General features: G+C 41.6%; 1 protein-coding gene across 5 annotated transcripts in view; it reads left to right on the plus strand.

Annotated features, from left to right (window-relative positions):
* The window catches only part of larp1 (La ribonucleoprotein 1, translational regulator), a 91,283-nt gene that overhangs the window by 59,128 nt on the left and 7,383 nt on the right, over window positions 1-24,772 (plus strand). For 2 of the 5 annotated variants that reach the window (XM_055148850.1, XM_055148852.1), the window contains 9 exons: window positions 2,023-2,173; window positions 3,219-3,377; window positions 5,631-5,783; window positions 6,148-6,310; window positions 10,868-11,012; window positions 12,122-12,296; window positions 18,070-18,233; window positions 21,279-21,371; window positions 22,502-22,828. In XM_055148850.1, coding sequence (XP_055004825.1) covers window positions 2,023-2,173; window positions 3,219-3,377; window positions 5,631-5,783; window positions 6,148-6,310; window positions 10,868-11,012; window positions 12,122-12,296; window positions 18,070-18,233; window positions 21,279-21,371; window positions 22,502-22,828 — 1,530 coding nt within the window. The remainder of the gene's footprint in view (window positions 1-2,022; window positions 2,174-3,218; window positions 3,378-5,630; window positions 5,784-6,147; window positions 6,311-10,867; window positions 11,013-12,121; window positions 12,297-18,069; window positions 18,234-21,278; window positions 21,372-22,501; window positions 22,829-24,772) is intronic. The other 3 variants (XM_020928980.2, XM_055148853.1, XM_055148851.1) reach the window with 2 other exon arrangements.

The raw sequence follows: 24,772 nt of genomic DNA on the forward strand, positions 1-24,772 counted from the left end.
CCGTACTGTCCCTGAACACACCCCCAGTCACGTCACTTACCTCACGTGTGTTTGTTTACACCCACAGACATAGATCCAACACTGAGATTATATTCTTTTTACAGACAATCGGTTTGAGTCTGGATTAAAAGGACATTTATTAATTCAGACTTGTGATGTGGGAGGAGCCTGTGTGAGCACGGAGTGTTGGAAATATGTCGACTTTGAAGCTAGTTTTGGTTAGCAATTAGCTGCTGTAGCTCCCACACATAAACAGACTGTTTTCTATTGGTCTATTGTAAAGTGACTATATTGGCCATATATTTACTATAGTTACTGGACCTGCATTGATATGTAAATGAGCTGTGAATAGAGGCTAAATAGCGGTAATTTCTTTACTAGCTAGTAGTGATGGGTCGGTCGCGAACGAAGTGACTCGTAGAGCCGGCTCTTTGAAGTGAACGACTTGAGCCTGCTCCTTATTGGGAGCCGTGTTTTCTCTATCTCACTTTTTTCTGTTCATGTCGCGTGTAAACTCGTGGTAGTTTAACAGCAGCAGCGGCTCAAAGTGAAACTTTCAGAAACGTGCGTGTGCATAGGATAGAAAAATGTGCATGTTTGGCTGTAGTTCAGCATAAAATAAATAAACCAGAACTAATCTTGAGCTCGAGAGACGGAGAGAGATAGAGACCGAGTCCCGACACTCAGTCCTGGTTCAGTTTTGGTTTAGTGTTGCTTTAAACCTGCTTTAGTCCTGCTTGCAACAAAACAATCTCAAGAGCCGCTTGGGAGCCGAAAGAGCCAGCTGCTTTTAGTGAGCCGAGCCAAAAAGAGCCTGTTCTCTAAAAAGAACTGGAATACCCATCTCTAGTAGCTAGAATGTGATGCAAAAATGCCATTAGGCTGACCTACTGTCTGTAAATATGATGTAAAGAGGCAGAATAATAATAAATGTTGCCTAAATAAACCCAATTTAAAATACACTAGAGCCAAACCTAAGTTTTTTTTAACAGTTCAAGATTTACAGTGAATTTTTACATCACTAAATATATCGGCGATTATATCGGCTATTGGCAGCTCCAACTCCTATTTTATCAGTATCATATCGGTTGGGCCCTAGTGCAAAGCAGTCAACAAAGCAAAGGCTATTTGAAAGGCTAAATTTAAGTTTGTTATTTGTCATTCATAGTTTTGATGTCTTAAGTGAGAATCTACAATGCAAATAATCATGGAAATAAAAAGAGACATTAATGAAAAAGTGTGTCTGACGCTTTGACTGGTTGTGTGTTTTTTATGGTTTGTTTTGAGTGAAAGTTGGTGAAGGTTTTGGCTGAGTTGTGTTGGGCAGGACTTTTATCAGTGTGTGAGAGCTGATAACACAGGGACAAGCCCACTATGCTCTACACTCACTATTAAAACCATACTGTCATTAGAATAGCTTACACTTATTTAGCTTCATCAAATCACTTTTTAAATATGATTATGTTAATGCTACAGTATGTAACTTCCTCAAGGTAGAATGTCACCTACATAATTCCTTGGAGAAATAAGTTTAAACCATACTGTGGAACATTCTCCATGGATATAGATAAGTTTTATGCCATACTGTATAGCCAAAAGAATAACCCTCCTTGAGGCAAAGTAAGTGTCAGGTTTGTGGAGATGCAAGCTTGTACACAGTAACACCAGTTTTTCAGTGCAGTAAACACAACCAAAAAAAAAAAAAAGCTTTAATTTCAGATGTAAACAGGCAGACGTGAAAGAAAACCGAATACTCCCAACTGTACAAAAGTGACATTGTAAATTGTAAACAATGAATTGTCCCTGTCCCTGTGTGCCAGATGCCCTCCCTGTATTAGCAATGGGGTCTTATTCTGTGTAAAAGCTGCTAACCCTGTAGTTTAGACCTCCACAAACATGTTCCGAAATGCATGGGTTTCTTGGATCAGTTCTGCAGTTCAGACATAAGCCTTCTCTCAAATGTTAATGCTTCTGGATTTATTTAAAATATGATGATTTTCATATATTTATTTTTTTGTGCAGCCTCCAAAACGATCATCACAGAAGAAGGAGTTGAAGGAGAAGCGTGAGAGCATTGAGGAGAGCAAAGAAAACCTCAAGTCCAAATCTGACGACTCTGGAGAAGACAAGAACCCTGATGAGGATGGCCAGAGGAATGGGCCCAAGAAGAAAGGTCTGTCTACATCTCCAAGGCTCAAAAGGCTTTGTTCCACCTTGTGACATCATGTAGTGATAGTTTTCAATTTAATAGCTACCTTTTGTCTTTAGCTCAGTAGGTACGGGCAATTTCAGGGCAGAAATAATGCAAATGATTCCAGTGAAGGTGTATGGAGTTTAAAAACGCAATTCCTGTACTGCATGACATCACAATGTGGAACACAGTGCTTTCCGTTTGAGAGAAGAACTCTCTAAATATGCAGGGTTTGTCTGATAAACGTGTGTGAATGAAACATAACTCCTGGTTGTTTTGATGATGAAACAGCATAGATCAGAAAATAGGGTAATATAGGCCCATTAAATAAGATTACAATTTTAAAATGTCATCAGTTGTATTTTTGTACTGTTCCTGTTTATTCCTTTTTCTTTGGTCTGTCGGCACATACTGAAAGCAGTTTTCATTAAAAAGAAATAAAAAAACCCCCACTCATTTCCTGTTTTACACTTGCTGACCACAACTGTAAAACTATGGACAGTGGTGCCCCCTACTGGAGGATAATGATACTGCAGCAGTCCTATCAGCCCACAGTAAGCAGATATGAATGGAACTAGATGGGAGAATTTCCATCGAGCTTGTAACTCACAAATTTTGAACCTTATTTTTTCAGGATTGGCTCCACAGACTTGTCATATTAATCTTATGTCTTTGGGGTTGAATAATGGCACCATTTTCTGAAGCTATTGTAAAAAATAAATAAATAAATAAATAAAACTTTTCAGTTTTGTTTATTTATACTGACAGAAAAGAAACTTTGTACCTTTTTGTGTCAAATGTTCATATTGAAATTGAGTCTTAAATTTGAGTGTCATGACAATACTATTTAGAACTCAGCGCTACTTCCTGTGTATTTGTACTTTTATATTTCCACAAACTGACACTTAACTGATGTAAAACGGATGTTCAATATTTAGCGCAGGTCAAACCAAGTCATCCTTAGAAAAACAAGAAAACCTGTTGCATACACTTTAAAATGTGTTATGGTTTTTGTGTTTGTTGCTAGGTAACAAGCAGAAATGGGTCCCTCTGATGATTGAGGTGAAGTCTGAGGGTCCCAGAGAACGATCTGCATCACGGAACAACAGCCGCCCCAATGAGAGCCCAAGAGTGCCCTCTACTGCCAGAAATGACCTGCGCGGTGAGGGAGGCACACTGCACATAAGTATATTGATATTTTGCATGTGATGTCATCCACATTCCCTGGGAGTGTAACACTAGCTGTAGGCACTGCTCTGTCTGAAGCTCTGTTACTCAACTTAGACTCTAAAGGTGCATTGTGTAACTTTTCTGATGGAAGGTCTGTCAAATGCTTTTCTCCATAGAAATATTACTGCTTTGTCTGGAATCTTTCACAGTATGGTATTAAACCTTTCTATCATCAGGGAGACCATATCAGGCCAAGTTACAGGTCAGGTCTGTGGAGAGGGGACCCCACTCACTGTCAGAATGCCTGTTAGCTATTTTGAGCTATAAAATCACCTGTAATAATAATAATTAAAAAAAAAAAAAAAAAAAGTTAAAGCTGTTTAATTTGATACTGTGGAACATTCCAGGCAAAGCAATGACATATCCATAGAAACAGGAAGGTAATGGACCCCAACCAAAAACTTACATGCACCTTTAAATTGAGCTTTTTTTTTTTTTTTTTTTTTTTTTAAATAATAATTTATTGTCTTTTTAAACAAAATAGAACAATACAATACAATACAATCCAGCACAGCTTAGTCTGCATAGAACTAAATGGATATAAACATTGCACAATTATTGATTAAAATTCAAAACAAATTGGGAGCCTCCTTTATAAAGCACATCAGCCAAGTCCTGAGGTAGGTGGTCCAGAAAGGGTTGCCATATTTTATAGAAAATGTTTGAATTGTCTTTTAAGAGCGCACTGAGGCATTCCATTGGGAAAACTTTAAAAGTCTCTCTGTACCATTATGTAACAGATGGAGGTTTTGCCTGTATCCACTGAAGCAGGATGCATCTTCTTGCCAGGTGTAAAAGTTTACGTAGTAACGTCATCTGCCCTGGTAACATAGGCAGCCTCTCAGACAGGCCAAAAAGAAATAAAACAGGCTCCACGGGGACAGCTCGATGAAAAATGGAGCGAGTATAAATGGACACTGCCAGATACAATGATAATAAGTGCCCACAATGTTTTTACATTTTACACAAAAAGGTGAATATTGAGGGTGAATCTTATGCAAGAATTGAGGAGTACGTTGAAGTCTGTGTAAAATTCTATATTGTTCTCCCTGAGTTTATTACAAGTAAAACTTTTTTTGGCCACCCTAAAAGCTCTTAACCAAGTCTCAGCACTAAGCTCAATCCCCATAACTGCTGCCCAATGAGTCCTGGAATTCCCAGTGGTGGAAGGTTTTGATTCCATTAATTGTGCATAGCAAAGAGAAATAAATGTCTTTTTTGGTACTGCATCCTTATTAAATTTTAATAGAAATGTTTCTATTGGGTTTAAGATGGTTGATCACCCGGGAAAGAAAGGGATGATTGAACTAAGTGTCTCACCTGGAGAAAACCAAAAAAGTCCTTCTGTGAAACTGCATACCTATTCTGAATTTGTTTAAATGACATAAGATCACCCTCCTTAAACAAGTCGCAAACAAGTTTCAAACCTCTTAAATACCAGTTTTGGAATATGCTAAGACCTGTAAGACCTGAGTAAATGCTGTGCTTTTAATAAGAGGCTGCATCGCACTTGAAAAGATGACCCTTAATATTACGCCAAACTCTTAATGTTATGAACAGATAAATTGAGCTTTGTTTTAACACAATCTGACCATAATGAACTGGAAACTACAACAGAAGAGGTGATTTGTGCTGTTAAGCAAGTCTCACACATAAAATCACCGCAAACATACATGCAGAACAACTCACAAACAAACATGCAGAACAACAGCATGATGTCACTAAAAGGGTAAAAGGTTTATTTAGGACTAATATAATTGATCAGTATTGCACCAGCAGGAAGTGGGCGTGTCAAACTGTCTGCATACTTCTGCCTTTACACAGACACAGATTTTTAGAGGAAATAAGTTTGGTTTAGAAAATTCACAAACACTACAGACTTTAGAATATAATGATTTGTCGAGGGGAGAAGCATCACTCAAGTCTGTTTTCTGTTAAAGGTATTGGTTACTTATGGAGATTAATCTAGTTTACAATTTATTGTATGTTAGAATAGCTGTGAATGTTTTGATCTGACATTGCAAAATCCAGTCTCTCTATTTCAGATGTTGCTAGTGCAAATTCTACCCTTTCCAGAAAAGTTACATATTGCTTCTTTTAAAAGTATTATCGACTATCTTTTTAGTTTAAAAAAAAAATTGAAATAATATCTGGTGAGTCAACCAACTTGCAGCCTTGTTTTTTTAACCTTGTAAATGTTTTCTTTTAGACTGGCACTCTCAGAAGTACGAGCGTGAGTGGAGAGACGACCATGATGAAGTGTCCAGTGTGAAGAGCGAGGGGGCGCCGTTCAGAGGCGGCTTCAGGGGGCGAGGCCGGGGGCGTGGCAGGGGGCGGGGCAGAGGCAGAGGGGCTGGCAGAGGTGAGGACACACATTTTAAGGTCACACGGGTTTGAAGTGTGGTGCTTTTGACGCAGCATTCATGTACAGAATCATCTGACTTTCCAAAAAGGAGCTTTCATGAAAGCAGCCTGTGAAACACGTATACAACAATAACATAGTTAGTGAAGCTAACTAGAGGAACTGCTCTGTCTTAAGCTGTAATCAGACTGCTCAATATGAGCTTTGTTTTAACCCAATCTGGTCATAAAGAACTGACTTTGATGGAAGTGAGCTGATTTGTGCTGCTAAACATGTCACTCATATATTAGTCACAAGCTAGCTAGCATTAGCTATCAGTTTTACAGTAACATATCTTCTAATATGCCTTGTCCCTTGTTTTCAGGTCATTATGAGTACCACTATGGGTACAAATCATATGATGTGAAAGACGCAGCGTATGGACAGAAGTTTGGAAACTCTGTGACTTATTACTACGACAACATGAGCAGCAACGATCTGTACTCTGTGGACCAGGACCTGCTCAAAGACTACATCAAGAGGCAGATGTGAGCCAACACTTACAATATATACTCTATATCTTTGAGAAATCTTTATATGAGAAGTATAACAAGTTAAATTGTCAGAGAAGCCAGAATTGTGTGGTTAGCATGCTAGTTACTCAGTCACTTAAGTTAGGCATTCGGAGCATCCTAATTATTCAACACTACAACTTATTCTAAGTTTAAAGCACTGCAAAGAACTAAACCAGTTCTGACAGACAGTAAAAATAAGGTTCAGTTCCTTTGAAATTGTTCAAATCAAATATTACTTTTACTGAACAGCTGTAATGTTAATTTTATTCGCAATTGAGGTAAAGTTATACAATTTGTGTTTTCATTCTTAAGACGATTATCCAATCAGAAAGCAGAATGAGCTCCTTCCTCTGGGTTGCTAGATTCTACAACTAAAACCAGTTTGTAATATACCGTACACAAAAGTGCTGTCTGATGTGTGTCCTCAGTATAAAATCAGAATAGTGTTCAAATATTTGGTAACCTGCTGCAGAAGTGATGAGGTCTTCATGTCTTTGCTCTGATTTAAACATTGAAGGAGAATTTACCACTAATCTCAGCAAAGTAAAAAAAAACAAAAAAAAACTGCGGACTCGATCTGGACTCGGCCGTTATGGTTAGATCAGGTACTTACGTACATACATATACATACGTATATAACACACAGGACACACGGGACACAACAGTTTTTCTGAGGTGCAGGATTCACTCAGGGACGTCCAGTCAGCGCGACTGTCTGTCCCAGCGCCTGCTGTACTAGAGACGCACTTACGCTGGAACTTTTGGGCTGTGCCGTGCTCGGGCACTCTTACCTGTGGTTCTGTGGCCCGTGTTCACACCTGCACGGCCGATGGTGTTGCACAGTGGTGTTTGTTGCAAACAAAACAAACAGTGCTGCTGCGCAGCGGAGCTGGTGCTGTTGGTGGTGAAGGTCCGTCCAGCATCATGGACAGTGTTGGGAGTAACGCGTTATAAAAGTAACGAATTACAGTAATGCATTACTTTTTGCTGTAACGCAGTAATGTAAGGCATTACAGGGGAAAAAATAGTAATATTTTACTCGGTACAAATGTGAGTAACGCGCGTTACAATGTTTTTTTAACCTGGATTGAAGTGGTGGGTTTTTCTTCATACAAATTCGCTAAAATCACCTCGATATCAGCAGCGGTGAAACGCCGGAGATGCGCCCTCATAGACCTTCAGGTAAAAAGGAAGGACTGACAAAGAACTCCACGCTGTTTAGACCTGGTTTAGACCTGGGTCAGTTCTGGTTTAGACCTGGTTTACACTCGTCCTGCCCTCTATCGCAGTTCACTTTTCGCGGTCTCGCTGTTTCGCAGTTTTTTGGGGGTTTTTTTGTGCAATTTTGCATGCCCTGTTTTTTTTACATTGTATGAATGCGTATTGCGTTCCTCCCGCTGCGTCCTGACTGGCCAAGGGACTCCTGTCTCCTGTACAGTACAGTACAGAATGTGTTCAGCTGCCAAATTTAAATACATGTTCAATCTCTAGCAGTGTGATTCTGAAGTGCTGTACGGTTGCAAGTTTTCTCCCTGACGAAACCCACAACGTCGACGAAACGTTCTGCACCGACAAAGGCTCCTGCGCTCGCACCCAAAAGGCAGAAGAAGATGCTAAACATCACACAAAAAGTTGGACTTCTGGACACGATGAAGGAAGGTAGAAGTTACGCGCTGTAGCAGACTCTTGCACCGGCTCGGGTACCTGCAAATAGTTGCTGAAATCAGGGCCGCGAGCCCGAGCAGCAGGGTGTCTATAAAGAGCGATCGGGTGACAGCCGCTCTTCCCTCCGTGAGGTGCGGAGCAGAGCCGCTCCTTTCTCCTGCGGTCACCTTCGAGCCCTTCCCTACAGTGAGTCCTGTTTTAGTCCTAGTTCAGTTCTGGTTTAGTCCTAGTTCACTTCTGGTTTAGTCCTGGTTCAGCTCTGGTTTAGTCCTGGTTTAGACCTGGTTTAGTCCTGGTTCAGTCCATATACAGCGCAAAAGTTATTTTGGTGAGAGTAACTTAAAGTAATGCAATAGTAATGTAATGCCTTACATTTTAAATGCAGTAATATTGTAATGTAACGAATTACTTTGAAAAGACAGTAATAGGTAATAAATAACGCATTACAGTTTCAAAGTAACTTGCCCAACAGTGATCATGGAGTGTCTATTGAGCGCTGGCACCGATGTTGCGGTGTGTGTTCTGATGTGGGGGTGGTGCGGGGGTTGGGGGCGGCTGGGGGAGAGAGGCTGTGGGGCTTCTGTCATCTCGTTTTTATTTGGTAAGATTTTGTATTATTTAGATTTCATAGACAAGCGTAAATGTTTCAGAGGCTTCCATATACTATCAAATATACAAACTCTAGTGCAGAGTCGAGTCTCAGGTCTGATCTGATTCTGGTCTGGTTCCTGTTTTGTCCAATTCATTAAATATACTAAGTTACACTTTCTAAGACCAGACTGTGAAAAGTCAAGATTTTCAACAATGATGGTTTATGGTTAGAAAAGTTAATAAAAAAAATAGGACATTTGATTTTTCACAAGTTCAGCCCAAATACTACACATTGAAATCAATACAATCTGATTCCGCACACATTCTTAGTTCATTTTATAATGTTTTATAGAAGTATCGGATCGGGACTTTGTATTGGCAGATACTCAAAATCAAAGGTGATCGGGACATCCGTACTTCAAACTGTCCAACATGAGAAAGACCAAAGAGCTGTCAAAGGACGTTAGGGACAAGACTGTCGACCTGCACGAGGCTGCGGTGGGCTGCCAAACCATATGCAGCAACTGTTGGTGCAATTGTTTAAAAAATTTAAGAACTACAAAATGACCATCAGCTGACCTCGGTCTGGGGCTCCACATAAGATCTCACCTCGTGGGGTTTCAGTGATCATGTGAACAGTGAGAAATCAGCCTAGAACTACAGCTGGCTACTACAGCAGCTGGGACCACAGTCACTAAGAAAACCATTGGTAACACTTAACGCCGCAATAAATTAAAATCCTGCAGTGCTTAAGGTCCCCCTGCTTAAGAAGGCACATGTGCAGCCTGCCTGAAGTTTATCAATGGACACCTGAAGGATTTAGAGAGTAATTTGGAGAAGGTGCTGTGGTCAGATGAGACCAAAATCAAGCTCTTTTGGCATTATCTCAACTTGCCATGTTTGAAGAGAAATGCTGCCTATGACCCCAAGAACACCATCCCCACCGTCAAGCATGGAGGTAACACATTCTGCTTTGGGGGTGTTTTTCTGCCAAGGGCACAGGACAACTTCACAGCATCAACGGGAGGATTCACAGAGCCATGTACTGTTAAAATCCTGAGTGACAAACTCCTTCCCTCAGGAAACTGAAAATGGGTCGTGGATGGGTCTTCCAACACGACAATGACCAAACCATAGAGCCAAGGCAACGAAGGAGTGCCTCAAGAAGAAGCACATGGAGATCATGGAGTGGCCCAGCCAGTGTCCAGACCTTAACCCTACAGAAAACCTATGGAGGGAGCTGAAGCTCTGAGTTGCCAAGTGACAACCACGAAACCTCAGTGATTTAGAGATTATCTGCAAAGAAGAGTGGACAAAGATTCCTTCTGATATGTGCTCTAACCTGGTCATCAACTGCAAGAAAGATCTGACCTCTGTGCTGCAAACAAGGGTTTTGCCACCAAGTACTAAATCTTTTTTAGCTTGAGGGTCCAAATACTTATTTCATTCATTGAAATGCAAGTTATTTTGTTTTTGATATTCTATCTCTCAATGTTAAAATAAAATAAACGTACCATTAAAATTATAGACTGTTCATTTTGTTGTCAATGGGCAAACCTACAAAATCAGCAAGAGATCATATACTTATTTCCTCCACTGTATTTAGTTATTTATACATGTTTGAGTAATCCTGTAATGGATGCACAGATATCACTATTTCCAAAGGTAGTATGAGCACCAGTACTTAATTTTGTGTACTTGTTGCTGATACTGTGCTTGCTATAGTGTAACAGTGAGTGTTCTCTAACATTACAGTGGCCAATATGGACATGTCATATCTCTTTTAAAAGCTACAATTCTAACACAAGTATATTCTTTCCTGTCCTGATATCCTTTGTGAACTTTAAAAAATAAAAAACTTGAGTCCCAAATAATTCCATAGTTCATGTGACAGTCACATGTGATTAAAGCTAAATTGTGTGCACAACAATTAATGTGTAGTTCTCTTTATGGTCACTTCTCTGCTCAGAGCAGAGAGTCACTGCTCAGCTGAGATGAGCTGTGAGCTCGTCGACAGTGCAGTTACAGTTGTATCTGCAGCACATTGACGAGCACTAGCACCTGGTATCGGCCATTACCCTATTCATCCCTAAATCATGTATTGTCCTCCACATGAGTGCTCTGAAAAGTGTTTCCAATTATCTCGTATTTCCACACACGGCTCTGAACTTTTTATTTTTTATATAGACTGAGGTTTATATACAAATGTTGGATACCCATTTTTGAAGAATCTCTTGTAGGTTGTATTAAATGTGTTTTTGTCTTTTGCTGCAGTGAGTACTACTTCAGCCTGGATAACCTGGAGAGGGACTTTTTTCTGCGACGGAAGATGGACCAGGAAGGTTTTCTGCCCATTGGCCTCATTGCGAGCTTCCACCGAGTGCAGGCACTGACCACTGATGTCAGCCTCATACTGGAGGTATTCACGGTTTAGCAAAAAATTACTGAAGTTATAGCACAGTTATTAAAAAATTTCAGTTGTATAAGTTACGAGAAGTAATGGCCTAAGGAATTACTGGGAAAATTGCTAAATAAGAGTAACTTAGAGTAACTGTCTGGACATTACATCTGATTTACCCAGATATGCGTAGACTTACAGTGGGAAGAGTAACCAAAACTTTAACTCGAGTACTGTATCAGAGTACTGTTACTTCATTAAAAATATTTCTCAAGTAGGAGGACAAGTATTTGGTCTGAAAAGTACAAGACAGTTTTGGATATTATTGTGTGGCCAGATGGTGACTCTGTAGAGGTGATCAGTTCTTCAAGTCTCCTCTCTGAATCAACCTGAAGATGACTTTACAACTGTCACACAGCACAAAACTAACCTATTCAAAATGTTATAAAGGTTTTCTCTTCTCATTTACACATTCAAAATTGTATTTGATTGTGTAATTGATTCATGTGTGTTGCATTCAAATCGAAATTGAAAGTTTTTATTCTATTAAAGATTAAACTGGCATTCAAAATTAATTTAATGAATGATAGGTTTGGTGTATTTTTGTCAGTGGATATTAACACAAAAAAATAAGTCTTTGGTGTAGTCCAAACCACATGATTTTAATGAAGAGCTCTGCAGCCAATCCTCTTTCCTGTAAAGACAACCAAACTGATCTTATACCATTAGAAATGAGTAGATCTTGAATCTCGATGCATGTTTTTCAACTGTAGACATACATTCAGGTTAGAAAATGTGAAATGCCAAGATGACCAAAAGCTTGTTTAAAAGCCATACAAATGCACACTATGGCCACTGTAAGATCAGTTATTTTCATTCTTGCATGTAGCCATGTTGCCAGAAGTTTCAACAACATTACTGTGTGCAGCCATGTTGCAAGAGGAGCATGTAGACCTGATCTTATTAAACATGTCCTTTAACCAAGAAAGTCACAGTCAATAACAATTAGCCAACTATCTGTCCAGGCAATTTTCAAATTTTCAAACACGTCTTCCATTCAGTTTCATAGTTGGAGCAGACTCACTCATGGTGTATTTTCTGTGTAATAACTTTTAGTTGTTTTGCTCCAGGCGTTGAGAGACAGTCAGGAGGTGGAGATAATTGACATGAAGATTCGGAGGAAAGAGGACCCGGAGAAGTGGCCTTTACCGGGTCTGAACCTGCCTAACCACGCCCACACCACAGATTTCTCCCAACTCATCAACTGCCCTGAGTTCATCCCCCGCACCGTACCCGATCAACAAGGTAACGACTAACACTAGAACAAGTACTCTACAGCTCTACAGTCTCTTTAATCCCTCAGTCATTCAGGTATGATCCAGCCTGATTCATCAGCTGGTTTCACTTCGTCTGACCGCTCAGCATTAGAATTCGTTCCCTAGACGGTAGGCAGGTACTTTTTTTTAATTTATCCAATCACTGCTACTGTGAGGGTTTCTTTCTGCCCCTCCTACCCCTCCTTTCCCTGCTCCCTCTTCCCTTCTCTCACCTTATTTGGCGTTTCCTGGGCGGATCCCCAATTCATCTCACCTGCTGAGCTCCACTCCTGATCCTCGTCAAGTAATCATCTCCTGCAATAAAAGAACTGCTGACCTGCTCTCCAGTGCCAGATCGTTCCGTCAACCAAGTGTTCTACTGTTTTATAGCCAGCCTCATCCCGTTACCACCTGTTCTGCAAGCCTCTGGTCAGTCTCTTCACCATTGCATTTCAGCCAAACTGGACCCGTCCTACCTCCCCTGGAACCTATCCCCCTGTCCACGACTATTTTTGTTAATAAATACTTTTGTTACTGCATATTTGGGTCCGACCAGTGATTTCCTCAACAGAACAATCTGGCCAAACAATGGACCCAGCAGACCCCAACGAGTTGGAAAAGATTGTTGCCACCCAAGGAAATCTACTTGGCCAGCACCACAAGTCACTACAGGATCTCAGGGAATCAAATCTAAATATTGGACTCCAAGTCTCAAACTTAGCCAGGTTGGTGGAGCACCTTTCAAATCAACTCTCAGCCCAGAATCTCTCTCAACCCAGTAACCCCACTTCCATTGCTGCCTCTGCTGCTGCCGCTGCCGGTGCCTCCGCTGTACACCCTCCCCGTGAAACTCCAGTTCCTCATCCTGAGCCATACAATGGGGACCTGGGTAAAAGTAAAGGTTTTCTCTTGCAGTGTATGACTGTTTTCACTTGCCAGCCTTTGACATTTTCAACTGACCATTCCAAGGTAGCCTTTATTACAGGGTTGTTACGTGGAAGAGCCCTTGATTGGGCTGAAGCTATGTTGGGTGGCAGGGGCATTGAAAGTATCAGTTATTCAGAATTTTTAGCGGATTTTAAAAGAGTTTTTGCTCACCCAGATTGTGGGGCGAATGCTGCCATGGGGCTTCTAGATCTCCACCAGGGAAAAAAGAGTGTGGCAGACTACTCCATTCAGTTCTGAATCTTGGCTGAGGAATCTGGGTGGAATGACACAGCTTTAAAGGGAGTTTTCTGGCGGGGATTAACAGACACTCTAAAAGATGAACTATCAGTCCGTGATGACCCTGTCTCTCTGGAGGAACTTATCCCTCTCTCTCTCTCTATTCGTATTGACAACAGGCTGGGCGAGCGAAGACGTGAGAGAATTCCTCGCACTACATCCTCTGTGCCTCGCTCCTCACCTCCAGCCCGAATTCAGACTGTCGGTAATGTTCCTGCTCTGCCCCCCACTCCTCTATCCCCAGAGGTTCCTATACAAATTGGCCGGGCTGTTGACTGTTCAGGAGCGGTCACGGAGAATTCGAGCTGGCGAGTGCTTGTATTGCGGTCAAGGTGGTCATTTTCTCATTCAGTGTCCTGTCCGTCCAAAAGAGCCCGCTCATCAGTAATGTTGGTACTGATGGGCGAGGTTTCTAAAATCCCCACTGACCAACCCAGACTCCTGTTACCTGCTACCCTGTGTCACAATACCCAGTCACTTCCCCTTCAAGCACTACTGGACTCCGGGGCAGAGCAAAAGTTCATGGACTCAAATTTGATATTGCAGGCGGGGATCTCCACTGAGCCCCTTCCAGATCCTATCCAGGTCAGTGCTTTGAATGGTACCGTTCTAGCTAAAATTACTCACCACACTGTTCATCTCCACTTAATTCTGTCTGGCAACCATCACGAAGAGACACGTTTCTTTGTTTTGTCTGCTCTTCTGACTCCGTTAGTTTTGGGCTACTCTTGGCTAAAGCTTCATAATCCTCTAATAGACTGGTCTCTCAATAAGATTGTTAGCTGGAGCTCATTTTGTCACCAGTCTTGTTTGCAGTCAGCTCTCCCTCCGTCAGAGGAGACTAAATCCAAACTACCTATGTCTACTCCGGATTTAACCTCAGTTCCACCAGAATACCATGACTTAGGGGAAGTCTTCAGTAAGGAGAAAGCACTGTCCCTGTGCTTGCTTTTCCAGGCGGCTTGCCCCCGCTGAGCGTAACTATGATGTGGGCAACAGAGAACTCCTGGCTGTTAAACTCGCACTTGAGGAATGGAGGCACTGGCTGGAAGGAGCAGAGCAACCCTTCGTTGTATGGACAGACCACAAGAACCTAGCCTACATCCAGTCCGCTAAGAGGCTAAACTCACGCCAGGCCAGGTGGGCTTTGTTCTTCGGAAGATTCAAATTCACTATTACATACCGCCCTGGTTCCAAAAATGTGAAGCCTGAGGCACTGTCTCGCCAGTTTGACTCGTCTGAGCACTCTGAGCCTGAAACCATTCTTCCTGTTAATTGCGTTCTTGGAGCTCTCTGTTGGCAGGTTGAAGCCAATGTGAGAAAGGCGCAGGAGGTCGAGCCCGATCCGGGAGGTGGACCACCCAACAGACTCTTTGTTCCGTCTGCTGTACGCAGTGAGGTCTTGTAGTGGTCCCATAACTCCTTCTTTGCCTGTCATCCTGGGGTGAAGCGCACCTTGTCAAGTCTCAGGCGTCATTTTTGGTGGCCATCTATGGACACTGATACTCGAAGTTTTGTGTCTGCCTGCACTGTATGTTCCCAGAATAAATCGTCTCACACACCGCCTTCTGGTCACCTCAGGCCTCTACCTATTGCCAATCGTCCGTGGTCACATATCGCAGTGGATTTTGTAACTGGTCTACCCCTCTCTAATGGTCAATCTGTCATCTTGACCATTGTAGACAGATTTTCTAAAGTAGCTCATTTTGTGGCCCTCCCAAAATTGCCCTCTGCTCGAGACAGCCGACATCATGGTACATGTTTTCCGTCTACATGGCATCCCTACTGACATTGTTTCTGACCGAGGCCCCCAATTCATCTCCCAGGTTTGGAAAGCATTTTGTCAATCTCTGGGTACCACCGTCAGCCTCTCGTCTGGTTTCCATCCACAGACTAACGGTCAGACTGAAAGGGCCAATCAAGACCTGGAATCTGCTCTTCGCTGCGTGGCCAGTCACAACCCTGCATCTTGGAGCTCACACTTACCTTGGGTTGAATATGCACATAATTCATTAACCTCCTCTGCTACTGGTCTCTCCCCTTTTCAGTGTTCCTTGGGCTATCAGCCTCCTCTCTTGTCTATGGACGAGGTTGAAGTTGCTGTACCCTCCATCCAAGCCCACATGCGAAGGTGTCTTAAGATCTGGAAGGAGACCAGGAAGTCCTTGTTGCAGACATCATTGCAAACTAAGTCCTTGGCTGACCATCACCGCCCAGCACCAAAGTACACCCCAGGTCAGAAAGTCTGGTTATCTTCGAAACATATCCCTTTAAAAACTGAATCCAAGAAACTGTCGCCCCGCTTCATTGGACCGTTTGAAATCGAACGGGTGATTAATCCTGTTTCTGTTCGCCTTAGACTCCCACAAGCTCTGTGTTCATCCTACCTTTCACGTATCCCAAATTAAACCTGTGCAGTCTAGTAATCTGTGCCCTCCTGCCAAGCCCCCTCCGCCCCCCCGGTTGGTTGATGGCCACCCAGCTTATACAGTGAGGCGGATCTTGGATGTCCGTCGTCGTGGCCGTGGGCTCCAATACTTCGTCGACTGGGAAGGGTACAGCCCCGTGGAGCGGTCGTGAGTTAGTCATGCGCTGATCCTGGACTCCAACATGCTGAAGGAGTTTCACCGCGCTCACGCTGACCGGCCTGGTGGTGCGCCAGGAGGTGTCCATTGAGGGGCGGGGTACTGTGAGGGTTTATTTCTGCCCCTCCTACCCCTGCTCCCTCTTCCCTTCTCCTTATTTGGCATTTCCTGGGCGGGTCCCCAATTCATCTCACCTGCTGAGCTCCACTCCTGATCCTCGTCAAGTAATCATCTCCTGCAATAAAAGACCTGCTGACCTGCTCTCCAGTGCCAGATCGTTCCGTCAACCAAGTGTTCTACCGTTTTGGAGCCAGCCTCATCCCGTTACCATCTGTTCCGCAAGCCTCTGGTCAGCCTCTTCACCATTGCACTTCAGCCAACCTGGACCCGTCCTACCTCCCCTGAAACCTATTCCCCTGTCCATGACTATTTTTGTTAATAAATACTTTTGTTACTGCATATTTGGGTCAGACCAGTGATTTCCTCAACAGCTATTTGGTAATGATGTATGTAATGTGCTGCTTAACAGCTCTAACTGGTATATTAAGCTTTTCCTAAATCCCGTAGGAAGAAGGGCAATAATAATCTCTCTCTCTCTCTCTCTCTCCCTCTCTTTTTCTCTCTTATCTCTTTCTCTCTCTCTATCATATCTCTCATATCTCTTTTCTGTCTCTCATATCTTTCTCTCTCTCATATCTCTCTCATATCTCTCTCTCTCTCTTTCTCTCTCTCATATCTCTTTCTCTCTCTCATATCTCTCATATCTCTTTCTCTCTCTCATATCTTTCTCTCTCTTTCTCTCTCTCATATCTCTCTCTCTCATATCTCTTTCTCTCATATCTTTCTCTCTCTCTCATATTTCTCTCTCTCATATCTCTCTCTCATATCTCTTTCTCTCACATATCTCTCTCTCATATCTCTCTTTCTGTTCTTTGCACACTGTTCTTTGATTGTTTGATTTTTTTTCCCTTAAATGTCACAGCACCTATTGCCAAACAATAGGTGCATGTATTTGAGTTTTTTTCTCCTCAAATTGTTTTGATGAAATTTCTGAGTTGCCAGTAAATGTTTGCATAGTAACATTTTTCATTAAAAGTGTCAAAATGAGATTGTGTGTAATGGCTGCACTGAACTTGCACTTCCGGGGTTTTTGCTAACCGTGTATTCTGAATCCTGACCTAGTAGAGTGAAGGCACTAGGTTGCGCCAGCATGGCTAGGTTTGATAAATTAAACTTCATAAAATTTGTCATCTACAAGTATGCCATACTGAGTGTGTTTTCAGGCAAAGTGGTGGACCCATCACCCCTCATAGTCTCATAGCTGTGGTACCAGACTTTATTTTTCCAAAAAGTTTTTTTCTTTTTTCCATTTTAAATAAAAAAATTTCTTTTCTATTTTAAAAACAGCACTTAGTGACAAAATCAGACATCTGTGCTCTATCCGTGTTTAATCACAAAACATTGAATCTATCACAAACTCAGAATAGAAATCCTGAGTCGCTGTTATGGTTTGCGCTGAGTGCTGATTGCTGTGAGGGTGATCCACCTGCTTCGCTTCAGAGTGAAGCGCGATTTAGTTTAAATACTTCCTTTTTCTGGTTCCACTTTAGACTACAGCTTTTTAACAGCGTAGTTATTAAATGTTCTTAAGTTTAACCGTTAAAACCTGCTGTAGAAGTGATGAGTTCATGTCTCTTCTCTGATTTCAAATTTGAGAAAGACTAAACACCTCTGATCACAGCAAAGCATTTCTTTTCTCATAGATGAGATCGACATAATGCCATATTGTGAAACATTCCGGGAAAAGCAGTAACATTTCTATTGAGACAAGCTGGTGGCAGACCCCCACTAGAAAATGTACATGGTCCTCCTTTTAATAAAAAAGAAGGAAAACGCCTAAGTATGCTTGAAGTATATTTCTAACTCATTATTGCTGTTTCCATTCTCTTTCAGGTTCTCCACGAGCTTCAACACCGGTACAGCAGACCAAACCAGACCAGGACCTGTCCAACCTGAAGACCATGCCCAAAGGGCTGTCGGCCAGTCTCCCAGATCTGGACTCTGAGTCCTGGATCGAGGTCAAAAAGAGACCCCGACCTTCTCCAGCAAGGCCCAAGGTCAGTACTGTTGCTACTACTGCTACTGATACTATTGCTACTATTAATACTATTAGTGTCTATACTATTACTGTCAGCTTTGGCTACTTATACTTGACTACTAATTACCAAACTGATTTATAATTTCAAGTTGTATAACATACTGGTAGTATTACTTTTACCATAATCTTCCAAAGTACTTAGTACTTCCTCCTTCTCAAGAGTGGTTGATAAAGTCCCCAAATGTTGTACTTGTTACATTGGTATACAATATTACTCTATGACGGAGAAGAGAAGAAAGCAGTACTGACAGTGTCGGGACAGTGTCCGTACAGTGTCCGTACAGTGTCCGTTAGGGATGGACATGATTAGTCAATTAATTGATAATTGATCATTAAGAATTTCATCGATACGTTAATTTTAATTGACAAACCGAATGTAGGTTGCTGTACATAGCGTAACCAAACGTCCGTGTCCGAGAACAAACAGGAGTCCGTACATGTAGCTCTCTGCACTCAGAAGGAGCGAGCAGACACAAACAGTCGGTCAATCTGGAACATGCTGAAGCGTAAATGCGTATTTAACTATGAGTTGTGCAAGAAATTCCACGCTTTCCGTTCCGGTTGGGACAAGTGGGAGGGCATGTGCACAGTGTACAAAGCAGCACATATGTTTCGGTGTCCAGTGGGAAAAAGCTCACCAAGACACTGAAAACATGGAAACACTTTGCCAGGTGAGAGTAGCTCAATGTCGAGGCCCCACCTCCCACCCTCTGTACGGTGTCCTGGTTTTGACAAACGCAAATATGGTCACCCTAACCTATATTCCACTGAGTCGTGCTACATCAGCGCACAAGAGCTGTTTTTTTTTTTCCCCGCTTAGTTTATGTAAGTTAGCAATGCGGTTTTAAGTTTCGTTTCTGTGAGACTTGCGCAAAGCTGCATTAAACACATTATAATCTTAAACGGGCTGATGTGGCTCTAGAGTGGTTATGGTTTATATCAGGGGTGCTCAATACGTCGATCGCGATCTACCAGTCGATCTCCAAGGTCGTGTGGGTAGATTGCCGTGTCTCGTCTCGGACTCGATCGCGTTTGGATTCGGTCTTGTCTCTCACTCAAGGTCTGACACTCAACAAGTGCGATCATATTTCATTACGGCCGCTGCTGTTGGCAATAAAATTGTGGCGGGGTGCAGGAGCGTGTGGGGCGTCTCAGTGCAGCCTGTGCGCTCATTTGAAACCCGCGGAGACTCTACGGCACATCACAAACACACACACTCCCTATGCACGGCTCGTCTGCGACAGCGTGTGCCCTCGTGTACCAGCGTGCATCACAGGGCAGGTTAAACTTCCTAAACATCCTACCTGTCCATCTGCCTCACGTCAGCACGCCGCCCCTCGCCTTTTCACGCTCTTGCTCCTTCCTGCGTACAGCGAACACAAGCCCCTCCCACAGTGCGCGCTGATTAGAAGAGCAAGACCAAACGTGAAGCAAAAACGAGTCTAAATTTGTGTTACAGTGTTGGCACAAAGCAGGTCTACAGCATAGAGCAGATCTACAGAACAGACCTACTGCCACATTTGGCTGAAGTTTGCCTAACAAAAGTGCACAAATGCATCTGTGTCACGATGTGCGTTTGGTTTGGTAAATGTACAGAGGCTGGTAAATATCACTGCAAAACCAGAAAAGAATGTAACTCCAGTTTTTCTAACTTTAAAAAACAGGTTTAAAAATCTTCCTTCACTTTTTTCACAGTTTTGTGTAAAGTGCCAGAGAAAGTTCTCTTAAAGAAGGGGTTCTCAAACTGTGGGTGAGGGTCCAAAAAAGGGGCACAGAGTGTTTCAGTGCAGTTTGCTTGGCTTTTGTATTAGGTAGATCATTTTGACTTGGTCATTTTGTAAGTAGCTCGCATGCTGAAAAAGTGTGAGCACCCTGGTTTATAGTTGAATTTATTTATGCAGATTAGTAGTGCAGATAGTAATAATAATGAAGATAATTTTAATATAAAAACGTTAATGATTAATTGATAACCTATCGTTAATTCTCCCGACGATCGATTAAGAAAATTTTATCGAATGCCCATCCCTAGTGTCGGTACAGTGTCGGTACAGTGTCGGTACAGTGTCGGTACAGTGTCGGTACAGTGTCGGTACAGACACTGTCAGTACTGCTTTCTCCTGGTTACACTGTACTGACAGTGTTCGCATAATATGCATTTTAATATCTAGTTTATGATTTGTGAGTTCACTGCTACGACAGTTTTGTCATTAAAGTACATATGACAGGTTTTTATGATTCTCAAAATTTGACTTAATTTGGTGGGATACCTGTTGAAAATATAATTGAAGTTCTGCAATTTACCCACAAACAAAATAAGGGTGTTTTCTTACATTTTTATTTGTCTAATATTTATTTTTGTACATTAGAGGAGTTTTGGCCCAGTGTACAACATGGCAACAATTATGATATTCCCTAGTGTGAGGATATGATTTCCAACCAGGAAGTAAAATCATTTTTAGCAAAATCTTAAATATAAAATGAACAGTCTAACCTGCCATCAAGCACTTTTCTTTTTATTTTCTTTTTTCACCATTTAACTTAATTCCTGCTGTAGAAGTGATGAGTTCTTCATGTCTCTTGTCTGATTAAACTTTGAGGAAGACTAAACATCTCTTATCACAGCAATACCTTTAATATATCAAACCTGCACTATGCAGCTTTTCCTTTTATTTCATTCTGCAGCTTTTCTTGCTTTTCCTTTTATTTAATTACAGATGTGTTAGTTACAAGAAAATAGATCTTTAGATTTATTTTCTTGCAACTAACACATGCGTTCTTGCTCTGAGCAGGGTCACCACTCCTCAGATCTGACCATTAACTTTGCCTAGTTGCGTCACCCACTTGTCTTCATGGAAAGACAAGTTTAATGCCATACTAAGGAATATTCTGGGCAAATTATTATGTCTCCATCAAAAGTTACAGTGTTACTTATGTTACAATTCTATTTTATTTGATTTTTCCTTTGTGTTTTCATTTTCCTTGTTTCCTTCGGTGGCTGATTCAGACCCATTCATTTCAGCACAAGGACAAAGAGGAAGTGCGTTCTCCAGTGCCCCCTACAGGATCCTTGCCCTCCCCCACTGTACCCCCCACAAAGGTAAGACACTGCGCCCTCTTTTTTTTTTTTCCTCCCCAGAGCTTTTAATGTTATAGTTGTTTCCTTCTCATTGACCCTCTGATGTGGAGTGATTTGTGCATATTTGAGCAATCTATTCTTCAGTATTCAAGACACCCTTGCTCCAATCTACCCCTATTTTCATTGTCCACTCTACATGCCCGCTGCTCTGTACGTTGTTCTCCAATAAAATTTTCTTAATCAGTGATACATGCAGGATTAAGCAGAGTTGCAAAGCCATTTTGGTACAGATGAGAAAAAATCTCTGATGTAAAGCCATCCACAGTAGGGGCTGACAGCGTGCGGCCCAGTTTTCTAACAGAGAAGTTAGCAGACTTGGTTCTTTTATTAAATCATTTTAGATCATATTGATCATATTGATCTAAAATCTTTTAAAATGTGCAAATTAAAACATAATTTGGCACAAGCGCAATATGATAGCTTTTATCTAATGCATTTTCATTTGAGGAGCTGGAAACACAATTGAAAACCAAGGCTGTTTTAGTGACTGTCAACCCAAGAATGTTATTTGTTTATTTTTTGCATTTTAATACATTAAAGATTATATTAGTTTTGTATTAGTTTTTGCTGTAGAAGTGATGAGCTTTTCATGTCTCTTCTCTGAAACACAGTGAGGATGATTTTAACACTCTGATCTCAGCAAAAAATATGCCATGTATTTTTACTGTGTTGGCTCACATCTCCACAAACCTGGTATCTCCACCTGTGTACGTGGAGATGGAGAAGCTTGCCTGTGGAATTTTTCAGGCACGGTTGTAACGTTTCCATAGATCCAAGTGGATATTCAATAGTGTCTCGGTTGTTTGAAGACAAAGGCACATCACCCACACTGGTGACTGTGAATGTGGTGTGTGAGTGTTGGTGACGGGAAGGGCCAATGGTGCAGGTGGGCAGACTCACGCAAAGGACAGCTGTGGCTGCACATAGTGTCTTACCACCACACAGTGTAACGTGAATGAACAATGCATGAAATTGTAAAGCAACTGTGAGTGTATGGAAAAGCGCTGTATAAGACTATTTATGATTACTGTTATTATTATTATTATTATTAACGGCCAGACCTAACTGTTCTCTCTGTGGTTCTGTGTCAGGATGGAGGAGAGCAGGATGAACCAGAGGAGTTGGACTTCATGTTTGATGAGGAGATGGCTCAGATGGACGGACGCCGAAACACCTTCACCGACTGGTCAGACGAAGAGACTGATGGAGAGATCGACGACCAAGACTTGAACAAGATCCTCATCGTCACACAGACTCCGCCCTATCTACGCAAGCATCCGGGTGGGGATCGAACCGGCAACCACACCTCCCGAGCCAAACTGACCAGCGAGCTCGCCAAAGTCATCAATGACGGGCTGTTCTACTATGAACAGGATCTTTGGGAGGACACATACGAGCCAGAGTACGCAACAATCAAGGTAAAACCAGTTACTCACTGTAATGTTGTTGTTTAGTTTACTTCACAGAATGCTTTTCAGAAATCTCATCAATACCAAAACTCGTATCGAAACTATCAATACTATTTGAACAAGTACTGATACTAAAAAAGTCCCATTCACAGCACAGAACTTAAGCTTTCCTTTATATCTTTTAGAATGATCTTGAGCTTTATCAGAATAAGCATAAGAGCACATAGACAAGTATATTCCCATGGACACCATGTACCTACTGCACCACTGAGGATTACACACATATAAGGCCACATGGTAAAAGAAAGTGCAGTAAGTGAAAAGCAGGTTCACTTTTAAATCTGACAACCTTTTGGTTGGATCACAGCCCCCGGGAATGTTGATGACGTCAGTTGCATAGTATTTTAGTAGGATTTTAGCCAGGTTTTGGCCCTCATTTATCTCATTGTTTTGAGCAAACCCCTGACCAATACTAGGGCTGGGCGATATAGATCAAAAAATATATCTCGATATATTTTGCTATATCTCGATATACGATATATATCTCGATATATGTTCAAGAAAAAATAACCCCCTAAAACTGAAAACTGCAAAAACAAATCTCCCAAATTCCACAAGGTCCTTTTTTTAAATTGAAGTGTAAGAGGTTGACAGTTCATATAGGAACATTTAAGATGACAAAAAACCCTAATTACATAAATAATAATTTAACTGTAAAATAAAAGAAATAATACATATTTTCTTCTTTTCATTCATAAATAAAACAACTCAACACAAGTTCATCTTTGCATTAACTCTGTTGTCCAGACCATAATCATAACCATGAGCTCCTTTAGCAGAAGAAACTCAGGATGTTCCTTATTTCAATAGATCCATGTTATTATCCAACAGTAAGGAGTTCTGAGGTTTAATCCCACAATCCACTGCAGATCAAACCCAACGTTTCCAAACACTATTGTACAAGTGACACTGCAGCAGATTATTAATTAAAAATATTCTGCATAAATAAACTTTACATTGCTAAACTTTACAATATATAAAGCATAACGACTCTAGAGCCACATCAGCCTGTTTGCGATAATATTGTGTTTAATGCAGTTTTGCGCACGTGTGTTTACATTTTACAGAAACGAAACTTAAGTGCATGGCTCATTTGCATAAACAGGGCACTTCTCACGCAGCTCAGCTCGTTTAGCTTCTTTCGGGCTAAAGGACGCGACTCGGTGGAATATGAGGATGTGCTGCTGATGTTCTTGTCTGTAAATGGTGGAAAAGGTTCGTGGTGCTTGAAGTTTTTCACTGGCACCAACTTTCGGCGTTCACGGTGATAGTGAGGAGTGAAGGAGACACGAGCGAAAATCAGGGAGGCGGGGGTGACGAGAGAGAAGACAAACAAGCGAAGCGGCGAAATCAGAATTGAATATAAACATATCGATATATACGATATGTCAGAATTCATATAGAGTTTAAAAACTATCTAGATATATTTAAAATATCGATATATCGCCCACACCTAACCAATACCATTTCGTGACATAACATTCTCATTGTGTTTCTGGAGGTTTTCTTCTGTCAAAGCCCAGTGTGGCTCAGAATGGCACAGAACTGTCATGTGGAGGAGAGAGAGCTGTCTTTTGTCTGTTATATTTGGTTCATTGTTTCATTGTTTTGCTTTTTGTGGACTCTTCATGCATTCACCAGCAAACGGACAAACTACCCTTTCAATAAACAAAAAGAAAAACACCAGTATTTATGCAAACAACTCATTTTAACAGTTTCTCTCCTCCTCTGGGCTTTCAAGATGGACTCTCACAGCTCTTATTGCAAATCCGTGAGTGAAATTTGAACACAATTGGGCTATTTTTACATATTTTACAAGTACATTTTCTAGGTCAGGTGCCAGAGGGCATTCAGAACTAGAAATTTCAGGTTTTGCTTTGAAAATTGTTAGTT

This window comes from Boleophthalmus pectinirostris, unplaced genomic scaffold (genome assembly GCF_026225935.1).
Source record: "Boleophthalmus pectinirostris isolate CB_2022bp ecotype Guang Dong unplaced genomic scaffold, ASM2622593v1 HiC_scaffold_12, whole genome shotgun sequence".
NCBI lineage: Eukaryota > Metazoa > Chordata > Actinopteri > Gobiiformes > Gobiidae > Boleophthalmus > Boleophthalmus pectinirostris.